The sequence below is a fragment of the Tachypleus tridentatus genome, chromosome 13 (assembly GCF_004210375.1).
Source record: "Tachypleus tridentatus isolate NWPU-2018 chromosome 13, ASM421037v1, whole genome shotgun sequence".
Taxonomy (NCBI): domain Eukaryota; kingdom Metazoa; phylum Arthropoda; class Merostomata; order Xiphosura; family Limulidae; genus Tachypleus; species Tachypleus tridentatus.
In genome coordinates, this window is record NC_134837.1 from 159,889,248 (window position 1) to 159,901,830 (window position 12,583).

The window sequence follows — 12,583 nt, forward strand, 5'->3', positions numbered from 1 at the left end:
TTGTGTTTAAGAGCTCAATCACTGAATCTTCTCTTTAATTCTACAGAGCAGTGTAAAAATATAAAACTGTTTGTGGACCTCCCTAAATCTGTACCTGCTTATAAAACATTAAATAATGGTTATTAATCTCCAAAACAAATAGGTGGAGGAGTTTGACCATCCTTAGACCCCTCTCCTAGGAACATGCATCCTTATATAACATTAAGATTAATTATTAATTCCTGAAAAAAAAAATAAGAGGAGAGGGTATCAGGGCCCATGAGTTTTCCTCTTGATACTAACTTCCTTTTACAACATTAAAGAATACAGCTACATGATTGTAAGTTAGAAAAATTACAAAATTTAAGAAAACAGTAAAGTTGCAGAATTATTGGTGGGTGCAGGGATCAAACCTATGACCTTCAAAACAAAAACTTCACCTCTCCATATATACATATTTACAACAAACAAACATTATGGGAATATTTCAATTACTTAGATAGTTGGAATAATCAAACACATTAAGTAACTGGAAGTACTAATTTTGAAAAACCAAACAGTGTAATTGCTGTTCATAGGTAATTGGTTATACCATTTACGTTACCCAGATTTTTAACAACTGTTATTTTGTGATTCATATTAAAGGAATTAATTGTAATTGTTAGTTAAATATCAGGTTTTGAATTCAGCATATACAAATAGTTATTCATCTTCACAAACACCTTACTGTTATGTGGGAATCAAAAATTGTTGTTTTTACATAGTTTATATAAAGCATCATTAATTTTCTATGTGTTATTTAATATGGTTAGTAAGGAATTATGAAAAAATACCCTTTTTATATATACTGTTATTAGTTTGGAATGCTATTATGAGTGAAAGCTTCTGGCTTTGTTTGTCTGCAGGACAAGATATGCTTCCTTTGTAATTTTAAAATAATTTTATACAGTTTAATACATTGGTCCTGTGTTTGGTTTTATATTCATCCGTAAGTTTGAAGTCTTTCCACAATTTTGCATCTTGAAAGGGATACCTATAGATGTATGTAATACTCTTCTAATATTTTTCATTTAAAAAAAACAACATGTATCAAAGGAATTTTCAAGTAACAGTTTTGGAAGTTTGTCGTTAACTGTAATCAAATTAGCTATAATTTATACAGGTTTTGCCGATTACTTTTTCAGGCATTAATTTTATTTTACTTTAGGGTCTCTTTCCACCAGGACAAGGGGCTACAATTGGTGTTGATTTTCTTATAAAGACAGTACAAGTAGATGGAGAGAAAGTTAAGGTAATTCTGATTAATTTATAAAGTCAATTACAATAGATATATTGTAATTAAAGTAAAATGAATTATGTCAGAAAGTATGCCACTTAACCCATTAAAAATATGATTGTGGTTTAATCACTAGCAACTCTTTATTTCTAGGATAATTTGGATTGAAAAATTATTTTTCTCCATCTTATTCAACAAGATGTACGAGTTTTTTAAAATAAATTTTCTTATTCTTTTCAGTAAAATTAAATGTAGTTAGGGTTCAAAATGTCTGATGACTAAAATAATATCACTTATTAAACTAAAATGTTTTCAACTTTTGTATATGTATATTTACTATAGTTTTTAACTTGAAAATAAGTATTATTTTTTTACAGACATATCCTTCTTCTTCTACATAAGAGAATTTAACTTTCCAACTACATGTAGATTTAGCACATGGGTATTCTTTATCAGTGGTGATGTAGAGTGAAATATGAAATATGTTGTATACTGGATAATATTACAAATACAAAATTTATTTAATCACACTACGTAAATGAAACTTTGTACTTTACTAAAATACCTTACTTTTATATCCTCCTAATACATTATGAGTGCAATAAAAAATTATTCAAAGACACGTTTGCTTTTGAAGATCTGTAGATTATCCTGGCTTCATGCTATAGTCATCAAATAACATAAATACATGAATCTGTGTATTATAGACTATATCAGTAGAATAAAATTATAATTCATATTTAGGTTCTACTATAATAAGAATATGTAGATTTTCATTTGTAAGGTAAACATTCCTAATAGATTCAATCATGCAGTAAAGTAGGTTATGAAGAAAGTGGTTACTGATCATATTGTATAATAAAATAATATGACCTGATGCTGTAAACCTAGTCTTATAATCTATTTTCCATTTTGTAAATACAAGAAAGTAATTATAATGAAAATTCATACAACAAAGTAATTGAAACTAAGATTTTTCAAGCAGCAATTTGACTACATATAAGCATGATACACCATTTTTAGATGTAAGTGCTCCAAATTAGGGTAGGAAATGAATAGTGGAGAAACTGGTCAAATTTTTCCACATCTTTATTTTATCATGTGGTAGTAGTAGGGTAAAGGTTTCTCTTAAACATGACTGCTTACTCATCATTGCAACAAGTAGGAAGTGTACTGGTATTTGTCAAACATTTTTGTGATCATCGTTGATGAGTAGCATTTCAATCTCAAATTAATGTGTGTCTTTTTTTTTTAAAGTTTGTAAACTTGGTATTTATAAGTTAGCAATTATGTATAGTGAAATACATGTATCATTTTTTGAATTCTTATCATTACAAATTTTCTGCATGTCTTATTTTGTGGGATTTTGTTACAGTAAACATTCTGTTTAATTTTTTAGCATATTGAAATTTTTTCTTCTATATGTAAGACTGAAGTATAGCCTTTAAGTTCATGAGAAGGCTATTAAGTTAATGATATGTTACTGCAATTGGTGATGCTGCACCAATACAGTGCTTTAATAAACCTCAAGCTAAATAATTACTCTTAATATTGGTTAAAAAGTAAAATTGTAGTATCTGTCCACCAATCCATTATTGAAATTGACCAAATCTTAGTTTAAGAGCCTCCACCATTCAGAATTAAAAGTAATGGTGGTTAGTATAGGAGGAGCCAATCAAACATAATGTTGTCCACTATCCTAGATTGGTAAATGGGTTGAAAATCCCAGATGGTTCATTGGTTGTATCTAGTAAGTCTGGTGGGTAAGAAACTTACTACAATAGTTCATCATGTAACTAAAACTATATATTTGAAAGGCCTAGATGTGGTAATATGTTGGAAAATGTAAACCGTTAGCAACTGATGGCTGAACGACAGATGTTATTTTGCTTATAGCTCTTCCTTGTGGTGTTCATTTTGTGGACATATTTACTTTTCTTATTATGTGTAACCTACATAATTATCTTATAATCTAATGCTAATAATTCATTTCTATTTTTTATCTTTAAGATAGAAGCATTAGTTGATGATGGCTGCCATTTAATGATTAAACCACTAGTTGCACTGAGTTGTATATTATATCAAATGAATCATCTCAGTCCTGAGGTCTGCACAAAGATAAAATCTCTTGGGGAACCAGAGATTTTCCAAAAACCTGTTTTCTTAAACTGTTGTACTCATAAACTTCTGAATGATGCCAATTTAATTTATTCAGCCTAATATTTGCACAAATGTAAAACTTTTCATTCAACCCCTTATGGAACCTGTGTATTTTGTGAAAATATGTTTACACAGAATTTCCAGAAAATGGACTCCAAATTTGATATTGATTTACATTAGAACACATAAATGAATAGGCTTACTAATTGTTGTTTGTAACTTTGTTAAAAATATTAAACTTGCACTATATTGGCAGTGGTCACTAAACTGGATACAGTAATTCAAGCACTCAATTTGCATTATAATAGCCCTGTAAATATGGGCCTATGGCCCACAGGTTAACTAGTGTAAGTACCTATTCATGATTTTAGTATTCAAATCAGTTACTCAAGAACATCTTCATGTCCTTTTTTTTTGTCAAAAATAATAAAGATCAGTGCCAAATCTGTAGTTCACTTCTTTATTGCCACATTCATGCCTAAAACAAAGATCTCTAATGCTGATTTGACTCAGAACAATGATAGACTCATTTACCAGCATAAAAACGTACAAGTATGTTGCCATATGAGTTCTTAATGCTATCAGACATACATATTTGTTAAATAGCAATGACATACTATATTTTACCTTCCTTTTTCTTTTACCGATTTAACTGTATCAGAAAGATTCCTTTCAAACGTAGGAGTTCTCTTATCTTTTTTATTTATCACGTGAGCAAAATTTGATGTTAGAGCAAACCTTGACTGTACATCTTGAAAATATTTGCTGCAAACAATTGTGCTGTGTAGCATCTTTTAATACTTGGTCATCTCCTTTGGAGTAATTTATAGTAATTTTGTAAATATAAGACCATATAATAGTCAAATGTAGTACATGTAGTGTTTTACAACTTACAGTTAGGTTTCACATTTGGTCTAATTGTAAACCACACATGCAAAGTTATTCAACAAAAACCATACAAACCTAATCAAAACTTTTCTACATGCCTTTGCAGAAAGTCACATAAGCTGTTAGGTGAAGCTATGGTAAAAATTTTAGACTAAGGGTAAAGGTGGACTATTTTTAGTTTATTGTTATTTGAATTTAAAATATCTGATTTAGAGTGGTAAAACTATAAGGTGAAAATATTTGTAAATATATAAGTATCAGTTAGGTCAAAGAAATTAGATTAACAGTTTTTACCTCAAGTATTTTGTTTCTCTCACCATAATGCCACAAGATTAGCTATTTTTGTTCAGTACTGCCCTGTATATGCAAACTTTTTTCATAATGCATGCTATACGTAGAGAAGGTTTGGGATTAGAGTGAACCAATTCACCTAAGTTTTTGCACAAGTTAATTTCATTCTCTCAATACCAGATGGTCAGTCCCAGATTGCTGTAGGGTGTAAGACCTTGTATCCAGAAATTTGTGTCGATCTTCATCCCTGATTTTTGTGATGTAGATGAAATTAGTATGATCCTCATTCTACCTTTGTAGGATGTTTGTCCCCATAGAGGAGTTATTGGATGTTGTGATCCTAGCTTGTATGGTCTCACACACTCTAGCCACACTACAACTCAATTTTCCACTCTTGTGTTTCCCCAATTATACACAAGAATCAAGAGTATACCTGATTCAGAGGTAGTGTGGTACTTAGTCCCCATCTGTTGAACAGAAGTCTCTCTCATGGTCAGTGATATGTATGCTTTGGATGCATTCATAGGTATCTCTGTTCTTCACTTGCACAACTCTCTTGTAAAATTAAGTGCAGCATTGTTGGATGTAATTTGCTTAATCAGCTAAATATCAAGCTGCTCTAGAATGAACCACACTATGTCTTGGAATGCATTCAAATTTAAACACTATATTATTTGAAAATTTCCAGGACATATTCTAGAGATCCAGCTAATTTTTTTAGTAAGAGTATAAGACTTGTTATTCAGAACATTACAAATTTTATACAGAGTTATATATATACTTGAATTTAATGTAACAAATCTCATTCAAGATCACACTGCTCCCCAGTGGCACAGTGGTATGTCTGTGGACTTTTACAACAAGAAACCTGGTTTCAATACTTATGGTGGGTAGAACACAGGTAGCTCTTTGTGTAGCTTTGTTCTTAATAACAAACAAACAAGATCATACATAAAGAGATGCAAAGAATCTGTGCAGTTGTAGTAGTTTAGACCAAATTATACCTTCTACTCTGAAAAAAATTGCAACTCAATTTTTTCAATATTTATAAGAAACACTAGAAAAGAAACTAATGACATGCAGGAAATTCTTACTGGCTGAAACTTGAAAGGAAAAAAGATTTCAAATAAGACTGAAATAAAATTAAAAACTAGATGAGGTGCCCATTTTGATACCAGAATCAAGAGCCAATTCTTTCATACTTGGAAATCACAATGAAAAAAAAGCAGAATTGAAAATTTAAAAAAAGAAGAATAGTCAGTCAACTTAACACAGAAAGAAGAATGCTGTAAAAGACTGACTACTGTCAAAATGATGATTTGCTGTCAATTTGCAGTAAAAGGTTGTTCTATTTACCAATGGTTATTAATCTTTTTTTATTAGAACTACCTAGAAAGGAGAATTTGAATCTGATTAAATTTTGTTGTTCTTTCTAATGGAAAATTTGCTACAAACATGAAAATATGTGCAATATTTTATTGTTTATGTTTGAATTCCTGTTTATTTCAGTTTGTATCTTAATCTTGTTTTAAAGGAATTGTTTTGTTTGTTTTTAAGAAAACAAACTAAATTTAAAATAAATTACATTTCCCTGAGATTAACTTCATGCAGTCCATGGTTAAATAATTAATTTATAAACCCTTTATTTTCATGTATTAAATGAATATATAAAAGGCAAAGAAGGTAAACAGTGTGAATATTGAAACATATTATAATATGAAGTTGAAAGATGAAATTATGCTTCAATGTTTAAGAAAATGAAATTAAAAATGTGAAAGGTGTTATTTTACATGGTAGTGCTGCAGCAATGTACTTGTAATTGAATCGAAGCACTCACTTATGTTTTTAATAACATATTTTCTGGATATCATAACTTACAACCTAGTTTTTACAATTTTGTTTTTATATTGATTTAGCTTCAGATCTGGGATACGGCTGGTCAAGAAAGGTTCCGTTCCATCACACAAAGTTATTATAGAAGTGCTCATGCTTTGGTGTTAGTTTATGACATTTCATCACAACCATCATTTGATTGTCTACCAATGTGGCTAAGGGAAATGGAGCAGTATGCAAACCCTAAAGTTTTTAGGGCTTTAGTAGGTGAGTTTTGAGATACATAATTATAACTTGCATTTGTTTACATTTTCAGTATATGCAGTAGAAATTTAGGCTTAATTGTGTTAAGTATAATATTATTGTGTTAGTTTGCCAGTCAACAACATAATGACTTTCATATGTAGCTAAGTGGGAGCAGAATCTGTTGATTAAAATTTTTCAGTTATACAGGTACAGCCTTCCTATTAGTATAAAACCACTGCCAGTCACATTAACCAGTTATTAATTGTCTTACTGGTTACCATGCAAAGTGAAACTGTCATTTCTTGACATCTATTCATTCTTAATTGTGAATAAACCAATAAAAATATACATCATATTTGTGGAGAATAAAATTACCCTTAGACATGAAAAAAAACAAAAACATTTTAATATAGTAGCACCATCTGTTCTTAGGCTCAGTCAGGTGATTCATCAACACAATAGTGTACTATAATTCTGAGTGTACTGTGTCTTCACAAAATTTAGCAAGCTATTAATATATGTTACAAGTCTGTTATACACAAAAAATCAAATTTTAAGTTTTTCTACATTATACCTCTTTACACACTATAGCTATTGCTTGACTAGGCTTTCCTTTCTTTACCCACCTAAGCATTGGTCTGAATTTTTCTGACTGCCTAGTCTTCTATTCCTCACTTAAGTTCTCTTGGTGATATCTGTCTTGTGATACTCTTTGGTTATGTCAATGCATCCTCTATCCTGGTAGTGTTTGAAAGAATCTCATTCAGATAATGTTATCACTTTTTCAACAAAGCTTTCACTAATGGGTTTCTCTATAGTATGACCATTGAAGATACTTTGACTATTTTTCATAAAAAATAAAATATTTTTTTCTTTTTTACTTCATGGATTCCAGGATTATTATTTCCAGAACACAGGCAAATCCATTTTCTCTTATCCCAACTCTGATATTTAGTGTTATTCAACAGTCAAGTGGGGTCACTTTCAGTTGAGACTATCAAGTGACCTTATTTGCAGTGAGATGGAGATACATATCTCATTTGGTAGTGTTTCTCTAGGGCACTCTGAGCCTGCATTTGGGGGAGATCCTGAACATTCTATAGAAAATTTAGATTTGTTTTTTCCCTATGCTTTACTCTATTCTGTTGGTTTCTCAGAAGGCAACTTTGGGATAATCTGCCTCTCTGTCCTTTTCTTCAGCTGATCTGTTGCATATTTGATATTCTTGGTTTTTCTCTATTTGTTTGAACATGCACATTTATTGATTGCTGGAAGGTTGGAGAGCACATAATTAGTTCTTCCTCAATTCCCTGATAATGTAGTTCATACAGAGAGGTTTACTGCTGAGTTACATGAAGAGATGGCTATGCCTTGGGTGCCATGCTTGTTAGAACAATGTGATTTATCCTATCACCTCCAGTAGGATGCATATTCAGACTCAATAAATACACCTGCTCCTGGAAATTTGGGATTCTAGAACAGAGTCTGTAATCAACCTGAATAGATCACAAGTTTCTAGGATTCATCTTACTCTATATTAGGCACTAAGGTATTTTTCACTAGGATTGTGGATGTCCAAGTTCAATGTCACCAATTCCTATCTGTACATTTTCATAGTGACAACATCCTCTCAATATCTGTATGTTGTGCACAAAGGTCAGGCTCTGTAGTTCAAGGCTCTGCCCTTTGGACAAACATTAGCACCATATGTGTTCTGCTGAATCCTGTGAGCTTTTTCTCATCACTTCTTTTCCCTATGCATGTGCACACACTATTCCATGGACGACTGGTTACTTCTGGCACTATTTTGTTAATTGGTGGAATGTCACACTCAGATCCTACTTTCAGAAGCAACCAAGGCAGGCTTCATTTTCAGGTCTCAGTAATGTATTCTCATTCCAGCATAATATATTGTCAGTCTGGGTATCTTTTTCAACAAGTATCTCAGTTGGGCTTAGCTGACTCCTGTATGGCTCCAGCCTGTGGAACAGGAAGCCCAGCTCTTACTCACCTCTTCTTCTCCCACTACATCGATGTTTCATTCTCTCTTTGGACATCAGTATCACTCTAATCTCTCATTCTTTTGGGACAAGTGCACAAACAATTCTGTCAGTAGTCTTTACATAACCAGTATTTCATGAACAATGATTCATTGAATTCCTCAGTTTCCTCATTCAGGATCATCATCTTTAATTTCAAATGGTGGTTGGATTAGAACAACACTGTAATAAGTTTTCTTTTGCCACCACCTCATCCAGAAGATCCATCTCTTTATTGATCTCTTGCTTTATGGATAGGGTGCGTATCTTAATAGTCAGAAATACCAGAGCCTGTGGACAGATGATGAGGCTCCCCAAACAATGTTTTAGAACTTCTTGCTATTCAGATGATGATGTCTCACAGTCTTGACGTATTAAGTGGAAAATCACCAGTTTTCACATCAACAATTAATTCCAAGGTAGTGTCTTACATTTCCCATCAAGGGAGCACTTGGTTCAAGTCTTTTGTTTTAAAACCGTGGATCTTCTCTCTTGGGATCACTCCTATCATATCACCCTACTGGCTTGCCATGTTCTGAGAGCCATGAATTTGGTAGCAAATCAATTTTCTTGACTCAAATGGATGCTACCCCACAAAGGTTTTTGTTAGATTTTCTCTCAGTTTGGAACACTGATGATTGATGTGTTAGCCACTTATTGGAACACCCAACTACTGTAACTTTGGTCTTTGGTCCTTCACTCTCAAGCATTGGCTATTGATACACTCAGTCAGGAAAGGATGGGATTACACCTCTAGGCCTTTCAACCAATTTGCATACCCAAGGTACTAACATTCCAACCATTGTTCAGTCATACTGATAGAACCAATTGGTAGCTAAGCTCTGGTTTCTGCTTCTGTGGTACCTTCAGAAGTGTCCACCTCTTCCACTTATTTGGCCATCTCTTTCGAAGCAGCCATAATCCAACATCATATAGCCAGCTATCCTGAAGCTCAAGCTTCATGCATGAGAATTATCTGGTACTTTGTACAGCATTGAGGTTTAACTTCTATGGTTGCCATGTATCTTTCTTTGTTTTATGATAGCCTTATGATGAAAATTTACCAATGGAAATGACACACATAGTGGCAACTGTGTATTAAGAGAGGTTCAACCCATTTCAACAAGAAGTGCCAACCAGAACTAGTTTTTGACCTAGCTCTTTGACAAGGGGTTTACATTTTCTACATTTATCGTATATAAGGCAGCCTTACTAATTACGTTTTGATACTTAAAATGATAACTTTGTTCTCATTGTTCTCTGGTATCCTTAAACCACTTTGGGTCCTGATTGTGCACAGACACTTTATAATTCTACTTATGACCTTCTACACTCAGACAGGTTTTCCCTGAGACACTGGCAGCCAGGAAAGGAAATAAATAATTTTCACTGATTTATGTAACTGCTATTTCTCACATCTATGACCTATCAAATTTTAGTCATTTGTTATGTCCAGTTAGTGACTTGAAACATTATGTTGCTTATATTAACATATTTAAAGGTACTTGACAGTTACTTTTTCTCTTTGTGATCTTTAAATTTCCCAGCACTTCTCCCTAGTTACTTTGTTTGGGTGGGTTCTCTTTAGAGGTTAAGTCTCCCATGAGTCATGTCTCTTCAGATTCATCATATTTATATGTCTTTAGTAGCCCAGTTGATTTGGTTGGTATGTGGACCTTCTCCAATACTTTTAAATCAATTGCATGATCTGGCAGTTTCTTCTTCTAAGGTTTTTCTGTTACTCCCAGTAGCTATTTTAACCATATCTGTTAAATTATAAGAAAGTATGAGTGTCTTTGTTACTAATATATTCCAGGAGTCTACTCTGTGACAAGTGTTACTCAGGCAGGTATGTATTTATCAAACCAATTCTGCACTAGCAACCACAAACACAGTTTACTTTATCTAGGTTGCAACAGACTCTGTAAGTATGAGGTTTTATAAGACTACCTGGAGGTAGACTGGCCAGTATTACTGCCACTTGTGGACTATCATGAGTAAAGCATAAAGGGATTCTGTTTGTCCCTACTGCACATTGGATTGAATAAATTAGTGTCAGTTTGCTTTTAAAAAATTAGGGAACTTGGTTCACCTATTGCACTGCTTCAAGAGCATTGTTCCTCAGGTCTCCCCAGTGCACATTACCCCCTCATTTTCTGCTAGTGGATGTAGGGAACTCTTACCACACCCAGTTTTCAGTTGCTACGGTTATGAACAGAGAGTATTCCTCAATTGTGTTCAAGTCACTTTCCTTCATTCTTCAACAAAAAAGCAAAGTTGGGGACCCTCCTACGTGGGTCCTTGAATGTTTTTACCCAGATATCAGTAGGAGAGGCACCAGCCAATGTGGTAGTCTACTTGTTATACTGATTCAGATCTGATGCTTCACTATCTTATGGGGTTAAGTGTGGCCCTTCATTTTTATCACTGTGGATTCAATACATCATTTATGGAAGAGGTTCCATTGTTTTCTCATAATTCCAAACACAGAGTGGTTGTTTTGTGGATCCTTGGTTGAGTAGAGTTTGTTCCATGTCCTCACAATAATTCTAGGAGCAAGTGCAATTTACCTTGGATGAGTGTTCATAATTCCAGACTGAATGAATTCTGTTTCTTGAGGTTGAGTACATTATTATAGTATCCTGTCATTCCAAATTTGGAATGTTACCTTTTGGAATTCTTTAGGTTGAGGAAAAGGGTTTGTCCACTTCTGTGTTGCATTCCTTTTCATTGTGATTCCAGAGTCTTGGAATGCATCACTCTATAGTTATAGGTTGGGATCCTATATATATGTTAAGGTCCAAATGTCCTAGCCACCCACCAACATAGGATTTAGGATCCCTGGCCTTGTAATTCCAATCCTGAGCAGTGGGCTTTAGCTGCTTTGTTGGAATCTGGCCTGTAGAGATGAAGGATCACATCAACTTCCATCCAAGTAGCACAATTTAAGTTCCAGGTAAAAAGCATAATTGTTTCAGATGTAGTGCAGTTCTCCCACTAGGGTGCCAAACTTCTGTTGCCACACAAATGATCTATACAGATGCATTTTGTATGGATAGTACCATCACTGGTCCCTCCATCTTATTAATATGGGACTCTAGTTGTAATGTAAGTGAAGTTATGAGTAATTTTAGAAAATTAACATTTTTTTGAAACAGTAAATGAGACATGGCACTAGTCAGAGGGGAAAAGTAATACTGAGAACTTCACTGTCCCCTTTTTTATCACTTTTTTGTAAGTTTTACAAAGAAATTATTCTTAGATATTTCTGAGTCATCCGTAGAAACATTTAGTATATATGTAAACTTTTGCAGTAGTTTGAAAGATAGCATCTTCAGAAATGCTACTTACCACTTCACCATTAAGAGCTATTACCTCACTCACGTCTGCCATGGAATTTCATCATAATGTTATAGCCCTCCATGAACACTAACACATGATCGTAAGCTCATTCTTTCCTTGGTACTGCTACTGTTCAGACATGTTTTTTTGTTTTGTTCTACTTGAACTGCTTCTCACCTTAATCAGTTGTCTTTCTTTGTTTTTTCTTTCCCTTCACTAATACTTTGTTTTTATTACATCTACTTGATCACAACTTTGTGTTTTACTATAGCCACAACATTTTTACTTTAGGCTGCTTGCAATTACATATGCTAAGAAAAATATATATATTATAAAAGGTCTTTAGGCTCAGACATTTATTTTTAGGCTTTTCCTCTAAATGACTTGAGCAATGACTGGAGGCATTTTATCTGTTCATGAACCTGACATCCAGTTATTATCCTTTTAGCTCACTGAATAGAGCATATACCTGTGTGTAACTTGTCTCAAATTTCATTCTTTGGCAAGGTACCTTTAGCATCATGGACAA

General features: G+C 33.2%; 1 protein-coding gene across 1 annotated transcript in view; it reads left to right on the forward strand.

Moving 5' to 3' along the window:
• The window catches only part of LOC143236922 (ras-related protein Rab-30-like), a 43,226-nt gene that overhangs the window by 10,902 nt on the left and 19,741 nt on the right, over positions 1-12,583 (forward strand). Inside the window, exons 3-4 of the mRNA XM_076475604.1 lie at positions 1,187-1,270; positions 6,511-6,694. Of these exons, the coding sequence (XP_076331719.1) occupies positions 1,187-1,270; positions 6,511-6,694 (268 nt within the window). The remainder of the gene's footprint in view (positions 1-1,186; positions 1,271-6,510; positions 6,695-12,583) is intronic.